Source organism: Thunnus maccoyii, chromosome 22 (assembly GCF_910596095.1).
Source record: "Thunnus maccoyii chromosome 22, fThuMac1.1, whole genome shotgun sequence".
In the NCBI taxonomy this organism is placed as follows: domain Eukaryota; kingdom Metazoa; phylum Chordata; class Actinopteri; order Scombriformes; family Scombridae; genus Thunnus; species Thunnus maccoyii.
Window position 1 is genome coordinate 3,359,389 of NC_056554.1, and position 16,930 is coordinate 3,376,318.

The window sequence follows — 16,930 nt, forward strand, 5'->3', positions numbered from 1 at the left end:
GTGCTAACCACTGAGCCACTGTGCTGCCCTCTGATAAAGATATGTTCACACCTGGAATGGACAATTAGGGGAATTTTTTTTCCACACAGAAAGTGACAAATCCCAACCTATCAGAAAAGTGTGTCCTAACAGCAGTGATAAAGTGCTCTATCCAGATCAGACTGGACTCAACTGTGACATTAATCAGCTCGTCTGTCACAGTTATGTTCTGGTCACAGCAGAGACTGAAACTGGGAGATTCCTTTGTGTGTCTGGGATGTTTTGGGGTGGTCGCACAATAACACGGAAATGCCGCCTCAGACAAAACAAAGTAAAAGTAGCTTTGACATTATTGTTGCTATAGTTAGATTCATACTTTCTATACACTTTCTGGCCCTCAACTGGACTTTTTCATGAGGATGATGCAGTGAGACAGTAAAAAACTGTACAGTCCAGAGCCTTGTTACCCTGCAACATACCACAGAAAATCCATGATTAATGGATTATGAGAAGTCCCTAAAGTGACTAAAATATAGTCTCAATATATTCACTTCTGAGCACCACACACACACTCATTCCCTATAGTGCTATAGTTACAGGAACATTATGGTGATTATCCTTTAGGGAAATACACTTTAACAACCTCTGCCATTCTGCGGCTCTCCTTGAACTGGTGGAACTGAAAGGTGAGCCGGGACATTATTCTTTCTCTCCACACTGTTCCCTCCCTCAGTCTCATGTTCCTGACTGAAAAAGTGCAGTTGTGAAAAAAAAAAGAAAAGAAAAGCAAAACACGGCATTGGGTAGCCTCAGTCTGACTCACCCTCTTCCTCCTCCTCTTCTGGTGGCAGATGGGATATTGAACTCAGACTGGCTCTTGCTTGCCCCTGGGGATTGGGAGGGTGGGGTGGGGGGGTGGAGGGGGGGGGGGATCAGCAGTTTATGGTAACGGAGCGTAATTAGGGAGTACAGCCTCTCTCTCTCTCTCTCTCTCTCTTTCTCTTTTTCATTTTTTCTGTCCTTTTTCTGGCTTAAACTCTATAAAAGAGACATTTAAGGAGTTAAGGAGTGAACTTCGCTGTGTAGATAATCGGAATTGCATGCAACCAATAGTAAGGAGGTCACAAGTCAGAGCGTTAGTGCAGTTACAATATACAATATCCATGTGAACATCAATTAAAAGTCACATTCTTTCACCAACAGGGGAATTTGACATGTTGCCCTCTTGGTGCCACTTCAGGACCCATAAGTTATGCAGCAAAAGGACAAGACAAGAACTTTTCTATCTATTGCTATTGAGATGATTAATTTGCACAATCTTATTAATTCATAAATTCTTTCAGTTTATTCTGAATATTTCTTTATATATTGGTTTGTGGGTTTATACTGTTTCACCCTCCTGGATATACAGCACCAGCCAAAAGTTTGGACACACCTACTCATTCAAGGGGTTTTCTTTATTTTTTACTGTTTTCTACATTGTAGAGCAGAAGGCATCAAAACTATGGAATAACACATTTATGTAGTAAACAAAAAAGTTCATATTTAAAAAGTGAGCATAAATAAACTGAGTGCTGCTTGTGACTACGCAGGCAGAGGAGGAAGAAGTGGGATGGGATAAAAAAAAAGAGAAAAAGGAAAATGCTGCCTTCAGATGCATTCCTGTAAATCTCACTTGAGACTTGTGCATTTGTGCGCTTTAGTTGAATATAGCCTGTAACAAAGTGGACTGTGTGTTTTCTTGAGAAGAATGAAGAAGAAGAAATGAAAATCACACAATATCAGATTTATTATTTTTCATATTTCATAGTGTTTTTTTTCTATGATACCATTTTTATTTTAATGATAGTCACATTTTAAAAGGGTATTAGTATTGTCAATAACTAGTATTGATGGATACAGCTTGATGGAGTAATAAAACATAAAAACAGAAAGTGACTAAGAAAAAACACTTCCCTTTTGGTAAATTCATAATCCCTTGCAGAAGTTATTTTCCGACGGCCTTTAAACGCAGCATAAGTATCCATGTAGGCAGTTTGCGGGACAGAGAGCGAGTGGGATCGAGAGACGTTAGGAGAAGCAGAAGGGAGGAGGAAAGTAGGGAAAGGAAGGAGGAGGAGGAGGAGAAAGATCCGGAGAAAAAAATTTGAAAGGCAAAGAGAGACGTTTCAGTGGCCGGCTCGGTAGAAAAGGAATAAGCGGAGGTTGAAAAGGGAGGCAGAAACGGCACAAAGTCTGTGTGTGTGGGGATTTTATTTCCTGCTGCCGGGGAGCCGCTGGGCACGCTGTGCGCGTCGTCGGGCGGATTAGATGAGTCTGACTTCACGATGAGGAGCGACCCTGTACTGTTCACTTCCAGCAGGGGTGAGTGCCTCAACCTGGGGCCGTTTTTCTGACCACCAAAAATCACTGCACCGTTCTTCATATTGCCCTAGGAGATTAAAGGAGTTTACAATCACTTTATTACGCTTTATTTTACATAGCATCTCTCTAGTGTCCATAATAAACACACGGAAGTTGGGTCTTTCATGCGCTGCCAGCGTTTAGAGTTTGCAGTAACTGTTTGCAGACTACCTGACATTCACATGTCGTTTACTCGGCCATCACTCTATAATGGTTTTGGTTAGTTGTTTCAATGGTATTCCGCAGAATATATTGTAGTTTGAATATTCTACTTGCATTTAAAGGTATGTTTTTTCATGTTCTGTAACCTCTGAGCTAATAGTCTCATTCAAAAGGAATTTTTGCGCAAGGAATTGATTTTCATACGAAACTTCATTATAACATTTCAAAACAATTTATTATTGTTATTTTTGACAATCTCCTCTGATTTGCAGTATTATATCTCAGCAGTGCACCGCTCAGAGCACGCGCGCAGGCATGCACGTAGGCACGCGCACAAGTCCGCACGCCTTGAAAACTATCCAAGTAGGTTGTTTAGATCAGTGGTTCTCAAACTTTTTTTTTTTTTACATCAAAGACCCATAAACTGACAGAAGTTAGACAGACCCCCATTTGGTAAGAAATTGTCCCAGGGTTCCATCTGATAAGATTTTTGCTTTTAGCTGTTTTATTACAGAAAGTGTATGAAACCCATGACCAAAACAGTCATACATTCTGTCATTGTGTTACATATGGATGGAATTATAGTGAAAATAAATGATTCCCCATTTAGCTGGGGACCCCCTGGAGCCCCTTCAAGGACCCCTGGGGCTCCCCGGACCCCACTTTGAGAACCACTGATGTGCTCATCCATGTGACTCCCAGATGATGTTTTATCCACAATAGGTTCATAGAATAGCACTTTGTCATTTTTTTGTTCAGAAACGTGAAGAGTCTGTGTTTAATTTCGGTTGAAAAAATGTTTAGAGCCATGTTTAAAAAAGGTAAACCAGTTTCTCCCAGAGTGGGAGGGGGAGAGAGGGGAAGGAGACAAGGAGGAGAGACTGGAGAGACAGTTGGCTGCTGACGGTGTCATTAGGGTTGTGGTCAGTTGTCAAATGTCTATGTAGTATGAACTTCATGCCAAACTCCATTCAATCATCTGGCAATTTAATGTGGGTTTACTTACTGCAAAAATGCGTGCCTCCATAAATGTGAGTCAAGAACTTTTGCGACTTTTGTCTTCAGGAGTTGAGACCTTGACCTTTTTAGGTGTAGCTCAGGCTGCTCATTGCTGTGATCTGCCACAGTGGAATTGAGTGGAATGATCACAGGATTAACAGGAGAGCTACGTAAACTTGACTGGAATGAATAGACCTCCTGCTTAATGAATTATATGTAGGCCACATTGAAGAGTAGATGTTTTGTTAAATAGCTTGGAATGAGACTTTCTCTGCGACAAAATGACAGAAACAGCAGCATCTTTTGACACAATAGAGCAGAATTCCCCTCTATCTTCATTGACCCTCCCTATGTGAAAATTATTTTTTTCTCTCTCTCTTTATGTTTTTCAAGTTGTCACAATCTTGCTGTTAACCCTATTGTGCAGCAACTCACTTTAAAAGAGCACATAGAGGATGTTAACATTAGCTTTTTTAGCTGTTATTTGATCATTCAGTTCTTGTGACATTGCTCACTGTTGTGAGAATGTAAATGAATCCTTTGTTTTCTAGCAATGTGACTTAAAAAACTAGTCTGGTTTTCATTACCTCATTGTTGCTAGACAACAGATCCAGATACATCAACAACACATATTATTTTGCAGGCTTCAGAAAAAAAACAGATGAGGATGGTTCTTAAACATTATTGTCAGTATTACTAAGAAAGACTTCCTCTAGCTAGCTTCTGAGCTGAAGCTACACTCTTTTCAGTACAGCTTCATTTAACCTGCAGGGGATAAACATGAGGTTTTGTCCATGTCTGCATACGGCCTAGATTTGAATTTATACAAACTCTGACACTGCACTTACAACATTAATATTGTTTAGACTTAAATTTTAATGACACAAGGTAAACTGATAAATAGTGTCAAAGCTATGTATATTACATATGGAACTTTTTTTTTTTTTAATTTTTGTAATGAGGTCATAGTTCATTCACCTATCAACAAAAGCTCTATTAACAGAAGTAATTTAAAGTATTACTTTTCACCCACTTTGCTTATTTTCTATCAGATTTCTCAGCTCAACTAAAGCTGCCACAGTGCCTAGTCAGATATTACACAGTCCAGGTCAACATTGGGGTAACTCTGCACAGCAGCCAGAGGTTTCCTAACATGATCCTGGAATGACAACACAAATGCTCCATATCTCTAATTTCTCCTGCTTGTAGCAGTGAATGGAGTCCTACAATAACAGGACCTCTGCTGGCAGCTGCAGGGTATCAGGTAGCCCGGCGGCGCTTCTCTGCCCGGCATTTGGTGAGGTTCTGACAGACATCCATTGTGTAGAAGGGGTTGTAATCACAACTCGGTGGCGCATGAGAGTGTAGCAGATCATGTTTTGGTTTGGGATTTGGATGAAGGTTTAACCAATGTGAGTTTAAGACAACCAATATGATGGTATGTAGTGGATGGTAAACACAGCTAGTTTACCCAGTTTCCCGATGCTTTTGGCCAACATATTTTCTAAGAGATACAGTTATAGGAGGCAGGAGAGGGGTTTTTCGGGGAAAAGCCATTACTTAGTGCTTAACTCAGTTTTTATTGTATATTGGTGGTAGCTCTCCTTGTAGTGATCAAGGCTTGAAGTTACAGTTTTAAGAGGCCTTCTACTCACTGCCTGTTACTGCTGATGCCAGTGTTTTAGAGTTTGAAGCAGTAATCACAACATATCATTTTATCATTTCCATGCCCAAAAATAGCAACTGAATGCCCATGAATTCATGCCTTGCAGGCTAAAAACAACCAGAAGCATTTATCGGACACATTTTAACCAAAGCTGACAATAATAATGCTAACAATTGTTCTGATCCAGTTAAAATGTCAGTTCAGATTAAAGCCTTCATGTAGACAAAGTATCACATATACAATAAATATATAATCAAAGTGTAGCCTATCCATCATACTTGAACAGAGGTGCATAATACTGACTTATTTGATATATACACTCACCAGCTACTTCATTAGGTACACCTGTGCGATCTAATGTATATTTTGTCTGCTCCATTAAGATACATGAGGAGAGCAAAATGTTAGGAACACTTTTCAATATAATGCACTCCAGTACACCATCACCCACTACAACCTCAATAATAAATATAAAGTAGAATTATCACTTTTCTCACAATGTCAACAAAAACTGAAAATTTATAAGTTTTGTAATTGTAGAATTTATGGCAGAGCTGTTTCATTGGATGCATTAGATTGCACAGGTGTACCTAATGAAGTGGCTGGTGAGTGTATGTGATACATTTTTAGTGCATGTGGGCCTTGAAGCACTGTTAAGATTGTTTGCAGTTGGTCAACAGTACAAATTTACATGTCAAAAAGTTTAACAAAGTTGATTTCTACAAGAAAGGTCCTCTCACCTCCTGAGCAAATCCATATCATATCTGTGATTCCATTGAAGTGATTGAGTAACCATGCCCTAAGAGGGGCAATGTGTAATGGTCTATTAGACCCTGGTTTGCATTTCTCTCCTTGTTGAATCGCACTGAGGGTTGATTTGGAGGAACCACAGCAAGCTACTTTGGCAGAGTCAAGGGTCCCTTTCAGCAAGTCCTTGTTCAAGAACTCTCCCACTTACGGGGTGCAATGTTTTGGGGGCAAAAATGCACAAGTGTTAAAGTGTTTATTGCCATTTATTATTGCAGCTTTCCTCACGGAAACCCTGAGTCTATGAGCAATTAATTGGGGTGTGTGTGATGTGGGCAGAATGGGTACATGGTGTCACCGTTCTGGCCCACTTGGCCCATTTGGTTCTGCTTTAGAGTTGGGGGTCGCTTTTGCTCCCCGCCCCTTTCAGAAGGCCCGTGCACCCAATGATGATTGAAGTTTAAAAGCTTTCATGTGTCAGATGCAGGAGCCCCTCCTTTTTGGTGGTGGGGGGAAGACGTATCCCAGAAGTGGAGAGGAGAGATGAGGAGAAATGAGTTTGTAATCTCTCCCTCCTTCCCTCCAAAGCCGGTCTGTCAGTAAGCTGGCATGCGGGAACAGAGACTTTAATTTCGGGCTGACTAATCATAGCCATCCCGGTCTTCCCCTGTGTCAGTATCCATCTGGAAAAACACGAGAAGGATGGGGATCTTGGGCCAAACTCGAGCACAATTCAGAAGATCCTGATGCATGCCAAATAGCACAGTTTCATATGGCTTAAACACTACTGGCAACCGGCCTACTGATTTAACATCATCAACCAAGCATTTACCTTTGGACTCCTGCCTCAAAATCTAAAACTAACAGTTGAAACAGTCCTATTTAGTCTTGGCATTGATGGTTACCCTGGTAATTTGGGTCCATTAAGAGGGGATCATTCCTGATGAGCCTCACCAGGCGTCTTTAATAGGCTTATTGTTGTAATAGGATGAGCCTGTTAGCTTGTTAGCTTGTCTGTCTGTCTTGGACAAAGCTTTAAGGATTACAAGACCAAAGCTACATTGGTGGCGTGCCATGATGGAGGGGGGTTGTAGTGTAGCCAATGCAGAGGGGCTGATATGGAGTGTGTGGGGGGTTCACACAGCTTAAGGGAGGTATTCTTGTAGAGACAACAACAACAACAAAGGGAGGGCTGAGGAATAAGTTTGGACAAATGGATGCTCTTGTGAGCACATAATGTTTGCATATGTATTCCATGTGTTTACATGAGTGATGTTTAGATCTGCCTGTCTAGCCACTGTCATTTAGCCACACATGCTTACGCTCACACAGATGCCCATATGGGTGTGTCTGGTGCCGGGGGATGCGTAGTGGTCTGGTACTGTAGGCAGGATATAATGGGGTTGATAGATGAAAAGGCTTGGAGCTGTCAGTCACATTTAGGACTCTTTGAGCATTTAAAACTAAGATGGTACTGGCATGAGACCAGAAGAGTGTTCAGTCAGTTATATTCTGTCAGAGGGAAGATTGTCACATCCCTACTGTTCTTGGGCTTTGCCATGGGTGTATACCTTTCATAGACCAGGGTTATATGCATTGCTTTTATTTATTTTTATTTGAATAGACAATTTATCTGATTTTCGTTGGTGTTGGTTGTTGCTATCCCTCATAATGATCTCAGTGCTGGCGATAAAGTAACTTTCCTAGATTTGGCAACTTTTAAGGCCCCCTTTTGTGACTTTTTGGGCAAATATTAGCTTTCTTTTGAAGAGAGCTTCCTTGGCATTATGTATTGACTGTACTGACACATTTTCATATGCATGTCACGGTACACGGTAACATTAATGCAAATTAGCCCATGACATCATCTAGCAACCTTTACTAAATTTTCTGAGTAGGGTTTACTTTCCATTGGAAAAAGTTATCATGCATGATACATTTGTTCCCATCTTATAAACTCAGTTTGATGGTTTCATGATGAAATCATTCCGTGTTTGTATATAAATGGCAACAAAAACTGATGTTGCACTGCTAAATCTGGTGCCAAGTTTGGACTTGTAAGTAAACTTAATTTATGCAGCAGTTTTTGAAAGAGTAATTCATGGCTTCATCTAGCCATTATTTTCATTGTCAATTTGAAAAAAATGCATCCAAGAGTCCTAGCCCTATGTCTTCTAATTTTTTATTTGACCAACAGTCTAAAACTCAAATGTATTCAATTTACAACAATATCAACGCCAAAAAAGCGACAAGTCAAAATGTTTTTCTGTTCATTGTCTAATCGGTAATTGACTAGATGTGCTTTATGAATGGAAGAAAAAAAGGAAAGGAAAAAGAAAGTATAGTGTCAGTGTAGTTGAACAGATTCATATCAGGGATGCACCAATCTGACTTTATAACTCCCTATTCTGATATCTCACCTCAGGGTACCTGCAGAAACCAATTACTGATCCAATAAGAGGGCTTTCTTTTACCCAAATTAAAAATCTGAATACCACATGCTCTGATTGGGAAAAAAATTATGCAAGGTAACATGAAGTCAGGGATTTTTGTGGTGCTAAAAAGTGAATCCATGGCCAGCCACCTACCATCTGACACTGATGAACAAACTGTATTTGGCCTGGATCAGTCAATACCAAATCTGCTCTGTAAGGTCAGTATCGGCCCGTAACCTGTCTTGCATAACAGATCAGTGCTTTCGCAGTCTGTGATATCTCGGGTGTCCTGCTCAATTCTTGGTTGTGTTTGTGTGTCATCTGTGGCTAAATGAATGATTCCATGAAGGCTTTGTAAGTTTACACATTCTATAACCTCACTCATCAAAAAGTTCTGTGCAATATGACATTCATTTCTCACACCCAGGCAGCCACAATTGCCAGTTTTAATCAAGGAAACCACATGTCCTATATTCCCACCAGAGGATAGAATCTCAAAGCTGGAGCCTCTATACACTTCCATTCCATCTCTTAACCCCCTCTGTCCTTCTACTTGGCCTGTGGTTTAAAGCTGAGCACCCTCTAATTATCTTTTTAAAAGAGATACCTAAGGGAGCATCATCACTCTCCCCAAACACTGTCTTCTGTAAACCTCCATCAGCACTGCCCTATCCCTCCATCTCTAATCTTTTCCTCTACCCCCTTCCTTCAGATCAGGGTTTTGCAGATGTGTATTTGTGGTCGGGGAAACATCTGCTCGTACGGTAAACCACCTGTACTGTTCGATAGCAATCATCCCCGCTCTGTGATGTTCACTTGGCATGTTCAATGGAACGAAGAAAACACGCAAACCTCATAATTACAGACCTGAGAAATGGGGAGAGAGCGAGACAGCTTGTCTTTCATCATAAACTAATGCAGCGTCGCCCGTCCTCTGATCTGTTCATAACTTTCCCTCTCTCTTGGTGTTGATCCAAGTCGAGGCTTTGCAAACCTTTTATGAAACATTTATGACTCGTAATATTGCATGACTTTCACAGCTTTTCACCAGCAGTTCAGACCAGAAGGTACCAGCACATAAGACGTTTTTGCCATTGCAGGAATAGAATTTATATACAAGGGGAATAATGCGATTTTTTAAAATGAAGAAACCTTTGAAATGATGCAAAAAGCGATTTAGATGCTTTTGTGTCATCATTAAAAAGCAAACAAGGTGCAGCTTCCATTATGAAAAACTTTCAGCCATAAAGGATATTTTCATTGAGCTATCCAGTGAATTTTAAGTGAACGTTTGAAGTGTTATTAAGAATAAAATGTGAATAAGTTGGTTCCATCAGCTCAAAATTATGTTTTTTAATAATCTTAATCCATTCATCAATAAAGACCATTCCATTTCAAGTTACTTAAGCTGACCTTCGGTGATTTGAGAAATATTATCACAAAACAACTACTTACAGCGAAGCCAAAGAATGTTTAAATGTGAATAGTCTTAAAAAGAATGGTATTGATTTGATCAGTTTGTTAGTCGATGAAATGTCAAAAACTCCCAGGTTCTGAGAACCTAAGACAATGTCTTCATTGTCTTGTTTTGTCCAACCAACAGGCCAAAACCCAACAATATTCAGTGGATACAACAGTCTCACCGCAAGGTACATTTAGTAGCTGTTGTGGAACTCTCGATCATATCACACAGTCTTCATCAGATGATTAAATGTGTGCAGTTGTCAGTGAATTCCAGATGCTCAAATTTCCATTCTTTTGGAAGACTTTAAGAACTTGTCATTCATGTTAGCTTAATAGAAAAGCTTGATATAAAATAGAGGTTGCTTGATTAAACAACTTAAACATAGATTATCCAAAAGGTTGCTGATTCATTTTTTGTTGATCACTTAATCAACTAATTGTTTGAGCTTTAGATTGGATATTTGGGGAATATAGACTTGATTTCTCAGGCTAAATAGTTAGGAAGTAGAGCTTCTTTGGGTGTTTTTCAGCTGATATTCATTAGCTTTGGTGTGAAATACCATAATTTGCAAATGCTACTATATGCTAATATTTGTTTAATACTGGAAACTTAAGATGCTTTCACCGATAAATCTGTGTGTGTGAGTGTGAAAGTGCTTATCTGTTGCCCAAATTAATGCTTTCCAGTGATGCCCTGCTGTGTTTCGGTGGCTCATTGGGGGCAGTAACCATGACGATGCCAGACCATAAACCAACCCCAATTAACAGCAACCACTGTCTTACTGTAACACTCAGCCCACAAGTTAAGTTTCCCAAAACCACAGAGAGTACACACTGAAGATGATTTGGCGGTTGGCTCATTAAATGGTTTGGCCTTCTCATGCATCTGTTGGCTACGTCAGCAAGCCTGGGGGAGGGATCTGTCACCTGCAGCCATGAAGCACACCAGGTGCTACATCTTACAAATGGAAAAAAAAAAGTGTTGGTCCATCCTCATCCTATTTTGCCAATAGAAGTACCCAGAATGCATAGCTAGAAACAGCAGAAAGCTTTCAGTTTGAGCTGCCATGGCGTGCACCAGGGACGACATGCCATCTGCTGATCCTTCTTTAGATGTGGATTTAGAGATGTTTTGTAGCTTTACTGTAACAAATGGGGCTCTCTAATTAGAATCCAAAAATAGCCATCTGAAGTCAAGTAGTCCGGTAGCCAAGCTTGTTTGTATGAAAACTACTGAGGAGAGCTCCAGGAGTCTGAGATGATTTTAATGTGTTTGGCGTCTCAGCCAGATTAACTTGATTTTGGGGGGTTTTAAGGTTTTTAATCTTAGTTTAATCTTAGTCGAACACTTTGCTTGTTGGGTGGTCACATTAATTTGAAATTTGAACTGTTGTTCACAAAAATTCTGTGTGTACGTGCAAGACGACATGCTTTATACTCCTGCAGGGAGCACTGGCAAAATTCAGTCTAAACTATTGCATGCCCTGCTGCCCTTTGTTAACGCCAAATGGAGGGAAATAGTGATCAACTGATAATCACAACACCAAACCATCTGCGAAGTAACAACTTTTGGATTTGATACCATAGATCATGAGTGAAAGTGAGGCTGCTTGCTGACTTTGTGAAATGCAACTGCCGTACTGAAACGTCACAATGACAGCAGATCTGAAGTCATCTGAAGTCAACAACGCCAATTCTGCAATGTAGTCTATGGTTGAATTACATGAAAATGTTACAGATGTTAAATGGTGTGATTTACCTCAATCCCTCTTGTGTCACTATATAACAGGCCGATTACTTGGCCTCCAGTAGTGTTGCTTCAATGCATAGAAAAATGAATACTGTTGATATGAGGTGTGAATGAGTATATACACCAACAACATGAAAGAAACTAACATTCTAATGTACACAGATGTTAGGCACTGTAATAGTGAATCTTTTCTCATTTCAAGTATAATGAGGGCTGCATTTAAGAAATGTGCATCTAAAAATAAAGTGGATTGATCATACTGGGCTCTTAGATCGTTTATTTTCTGTGGCTTCAGTTTGGATCGTTTGAGTGGGTATATTTGCTCAAAGGATTTTTGCTTATATGAGACATACTGGTTTTGAACTGCCTGTGGGAAGTAGCCTAAGATTATGTCCGTTCTTGATAAACAGCTGCGTTTTTGCTGTCAACTTTTCTCTTTTTAGAGCACGCCATGTGAATAAAAAAAACTTTTCTCAAGCTGAGCTGATACCAAAAGGTGAAACAATCAGAAAAGAACGTTGTATTGCTATCATTCACAGGCTTTCTCTCACTCAAAGAAAGTTTTCCACCGCTGTCTCTCTGTTGCTAGCATCATGCTTTTTTAAAATGAGTCAGGAAACCCGCAACAAAGCCTAACTTTTAATGTTATCAAACGAAGAGAGATGTTGTCCCCTCGTCTCTCTCATGGCAGGGTTGTACAGCTCTGATCATGACATGCAGTCGCAGAGCCCAGAAGCCCCGCCCCCTGTTGCAGAGCGGAGCAGCTCGCTGATTGCTTGTTTATTAGAAATTTATTAATACTGAATGTGCTGCGTGTCTAAATGGCACCAACGCTGCACTCCCTTGGGTCCTCAGCACTATACTTGCCAAGTGTGAAGTCGTTAAGATGAAGGGTTGTCGAGATACGCGAAGGACACACATACATACATACATTCAGACAGACATACAGACAGAGATTCCTTCCGTTATAGTTAGATGGGATCTGACCATTGTTCATTTTTTTGGCATCATGAGCTTGTAGTCCTGGCCAAGACTCAGAGACCTTTATGATGTTTATAAATCCTTGCCTTTCCAAGTAAACTGACTAAGCGCCCATGATGATTTACCAGAGCGGCATGGTTTCATGATGATGATGGTTTGTAATTAGAATGAGTGAGACACATTTTCTCAAGGGAAAAACCACTATCTTAACTCAGTGAGAGAAACTGGATTTACTTTTATGGTGTGTGTGTGACTGCAGAACTACTGATATTTGATGCTCAAGTTATGACGTAAAGTCTTGAGTGTGTGTGGAGGCGGATCCTGACCTGAAAGCTTGTCAAATGCTTAGACTAAACACATCCCTGAAGTGTTAAAGACAATGTTAGTAACAAGAAACAGACACCTGAAACACACACACACACAGAGTAGGATAGCGTCTGTCAGTGTGCTGTCAATCACAACAGCTGTATTCTGGGAAGAGGGCAGAAATCCCTCCTCCCTCTAACCTGGCTAAGCATTTTTGCGCCGACAACAACAAGTTCGCAACGGAGCCGCAGGGTCTCAAGTTCTCTGTGAGACCCAAACATGACCCCGTTGCCTCACACACACACACACAAACACACACACACACACACCTCACCCAGGAAAACCCCCTTTGTTCTGAGCTCCGGGAAGTGTGAATACCTCGCAGTGAAAACATCTTTCTGACGTGTCTAGGTGTTTTTAGTGGGTTTTTGTTTCTGTGTGTGTGGGAGTGGAGGGATTAATTGCTTTTTTGGGAAAGCGCTCCTATCATTTGTTATGCAAGCCGAGTGTTGACACGGCACATGTGTTTAGTAGCAAATTATCCTGCTATGAAAAAATGGCTATGCAATATCCAAACTATGCAGTACATGCACAAATGCATGCAAGGAATAGCTGATTTATGCTGGGAAATGAACTGAGGTGGAAAGATGGATCGAGAGACAACAAGAAAGAGCAAGTTGGGAGTTAAGAATTGTCAAGGAGAGAGGGAAGGAATGGAGAAAATGGAAGTGAAAGAGGGAATTGAATGACAGACGGAGAAAGAAAGAAAGAAAGTAGTGAGTTTTTGAAGAAAGGGCGTGGGCGGTTTGTTTGCACGATGAGGTATTTTTCTGCTCACCCTCGGGCCTTGTTTGAGGGTGGTCCATCTCGCTTCGTGCCACTTCATTTTCCCTCGCCGTCTTTGGTGATCTGGAGAGCTCGCTTTAGATTTTAATGACATATACACACACACACACAGAGGGTTAGCTTTTTGACCACCCCAGTGGAGGTAAAGTATTGCGCAGGTTGCAGAAAGTTCTATGAAACAGTAAATGGAGCAGTAAAGAGTGCCTGGCTGTTCTCAGTGTAGTATTAAAACAGGCAAGGCATGGTGAAAGTGAAACCAGGGTGTTCAGCTTTACAGTGGGGATGCTGGTGCTCCTCCACTTTAAGGAATCATTCTACTTTAAATACAGACTGACAGCTTGGTTGACGTGATTGATGATGCTTTCCATTTGACCATGAAGGGAAATTTAAAGATGCATCCAAAGCCTGTGAGTTCTCTTAGTGTTGCTGCTATTACAGGCGATCCTGTCTGAAAAATGTAGGTTTACTTAACGACCCTTTGAAGGATAAGTCTGGTTTATAACAACTTGGGTGTTATTTTGTCGTTTTTACAATCATTCCTAAAGGTATTAGTAGTAACTAGAGTTGGGTGACTTCACTTGAATATCTCTGGATGTGTTCAGCTATAGTAAGCATGCGGTAAGATGTGCTTTTATTTGACAGATATTCCATTTTTGCTGCATTAGCCACCAATGAAATAACTTTATCAACGAGCTGTGTCTCAGTTTGCTATATCACAATATGCAGAATGTTGACATGGCAATATAAAGTTACATATATGATGAAAATGATGAGGATTTTATCAAAATCACCCAGTCAGATGGGGCAAGAAACACATGTTAAACCCGGGTTAGCCAAACTTCTTTAGAGAAGAGAAAACAAAGGTAGATTTATGGTAATGGTGGATACATTTATTACCCAAACTTTATAAACTGACTTCCTGGATCAGTTTCCCTATGCAAGGAGGTATTATTAGCAACCTTTCAGGTGTGCTCACTTTCAGTTTGACCTGCAAATACAGTGGTTTAGATCGTCAGGTTTGTTTTCAACCTGTTTGAGACAGGAAAAGGTCTTCTGCAAACTATCGCTGCAAAGTTGGAAGAAATATGACTGAATACTGTAGCAGTAAGATCTCCCTTCAGCCTCAGAGCAAAGTACACAAAAGTATGTGACGTGTCCACACTCATTGAGATCCAAATAACACCTTGTACATGTTACACACTCAAAAGTTTATATGTCTGACTTTGACGTTTTGTTGATTTATTGTGATGATGTTTCTCCACATCATATCAGCTTTTTCCTCCATATTTGCTTCTTTTAAATCTCTATTTGTCATCTCTGCATCTTTCACTCTCTTTGTCTCAATTCTGTTCTGTTGAGCTCTGCACCACCTTTCTCTCTCTCCTGGCTGGTTTACCTCTCTCTTTTTCTCGCCTCTCCCTCCCTCTCTCTCTCCCCTGTAGAATAATCAGATTATGTGAGGAATGTGTGAAAGCGGCTGTGTATTCAGCCTCTGAGCTGCTGTCCAATAGTCAGATCTCTCCTGCAGCTATGAAAATGAATTATGCTTGCTTGCATTGAAACCTATATAAATATCTCTTGGAGAATTCATCGTGTTTTCCTCCGTCACTCGCCAGCTTGCAGCGGCCTCACCTGTTGCTGGTTAGATACCTGTGTGATAGACTGTGTGATTTATGATCAGATTTGGAATTGGGAAGTGTTTTGAAGGAGATGTAAGAGGTATGCTGCGTCATCACGGATACTTGGCATAAAGTAGCAAGAACATCTAGTCCCTGCTGAAAAAGACTTGTTGGTACATTCTAATCCTTAACCTGATCATGTTGAGCGGGTGGTTAGTTTTGGAGCGCTGGGATGTTTAGCACTCAGGTCAGATCAGTACACCTCTTGTCCTTCTAGGCCAAATGTTGACTGAGCTGATTCATATAATTATGTAAAGAACTTAAACACATCACGGCTGGCTCGGCAGGTGGTGAGCGCTTCATATTCTGTGGGACTTTGCCGTCTGCAATGAATGAACCATCAACTATGTCTCATAATTTATAAACTGAGAATCTTTTTTCGACTAAGAAGTAAGATTTCTCTGACAATTCAAAGTCGCAGCACACTGCCCTCATCTCACAGCATGGCATCATTCGACATGCATCATTTTACGCCCATAGTACACACTGAACGCACCATGCAGTCAAGGTACCGTAGCCAGGACTTGCAGATGCGGGGTGCAAATATGATGGAATTCTTGCTTATTTGGAGCTGTATTAAATTCACCTTGGTCCTGTTGTAGCCTGTCAGGTGTAGTGAAGCGCTATTTAAGCCTCCCATTTTGAATGTCTGTGTGGTCAGGTGGTGTTTTTTCTGGTAGTTTTGTTATGTATTTTATCGTAAAGTTCAAGCGGATGTAAAAATTTGTAGTATTGGTGCACCGTGATAGCATACTGGTTAAGATACATCACACATAATCGCAATATCCGATTCTGGCAGTGCACCTTTGTTGCACTACCTATGTTTCCTGTCTCTGCAATTTACACTGTCTAATAAATGCACAAAAATGGCAAAACACACACAAAAAGTGTTATAAATCTGCACTGCAGCAAAGTGTTGCTGGTAAGCTGTGTCTGGACTTCAACTGACAATTACTTTCATTATCGATCCACATGCTGATTGTTTTCTTAATTTATTGATCAATCTTTTGGTCTAAATGGAAAAAATGTCCATTACGTTTTCCCAAAGCCCAAGACCAACAGTCCAAAAACAGAAGATATTTGATTTGCTATCACATAAGACAAATAGACGCAGTAAATCCTCACAGTTGAGAAGCTGGAACTAGGGACTATTTGCCATTTTTGCTTAAAAAAGTAATAGTTGTAGATAAATTATCAGTCGAATCCAGTGACTAATCAATGAATGGAGTAATTATTTTAGCTGTTTTGCCATATCAGACACAACAAGTTCCACATGACAGAATGTGGCCTTTATTCAGTCCAAGATTTGTTCAGAACTTGGCTTGGATAAATTCATTACAACAGATCTCCCCACTAATGCAAATATGGCAAAATCATTGAGACTGTCTAGAAGGATAAATCAAAATTATGGTTCAGAGCTATGACTCAAAAAAACTGAGGCATCATATCAATTACAGCATAAGATTGGCCTTCTGTCAGAGCAACCATCCAGCCTGCATGCTAAGCATTGAAC

At 40.4% G+C, this 16,930-nt stretch overlaps 1 protein-coding gene and 1 long non-coding RNA gene across 4 annotated transcripts in view; one reads left to right on the forward strand and one right to left on the reverse strand.

Annotated features, from left to right (window-relative positions):
* Positions 1-2,047: 2,047 nt before the first annotated feature.
* Positions 2,048-16,930, forward strand: part of afap1 (actin filament associated protein 1) — an 85,864-nt gene continuing 70,981 nt past the window's right edge. For 2 of the 3 annotated variants that reach the window (XR_006093556.1, XM_042401570.1), the window contains exon 1: positions 2,051-2,343. Coding sequence is in view for 2 of the 3 variants with exons in the window: in XM_042401570.1 (XP_042257504.1) it covers positions 2,307-2,343 (37 nt within the window). In the remaining variant the exon portion in view is untranslated. Of the gene's footprint in view, positions 2,344-16,930 lie in introns of all 3 variants that reach the window. The other variant, XM_042401571.1, reaches the window with a different exon arrangement.
* Positions 6,204-13,812, reverse strand: LOC121889556. The gene is made up of 2 exons (XR_006093564.1): positions 13,731-13,812; positions 6,204-6,639 (listed from the first exon to the last, which is right to left on the reverse strand). It is a non-coding gene; the product is annotated as an uncharacterized LOC121889556 (long non-coding RNA).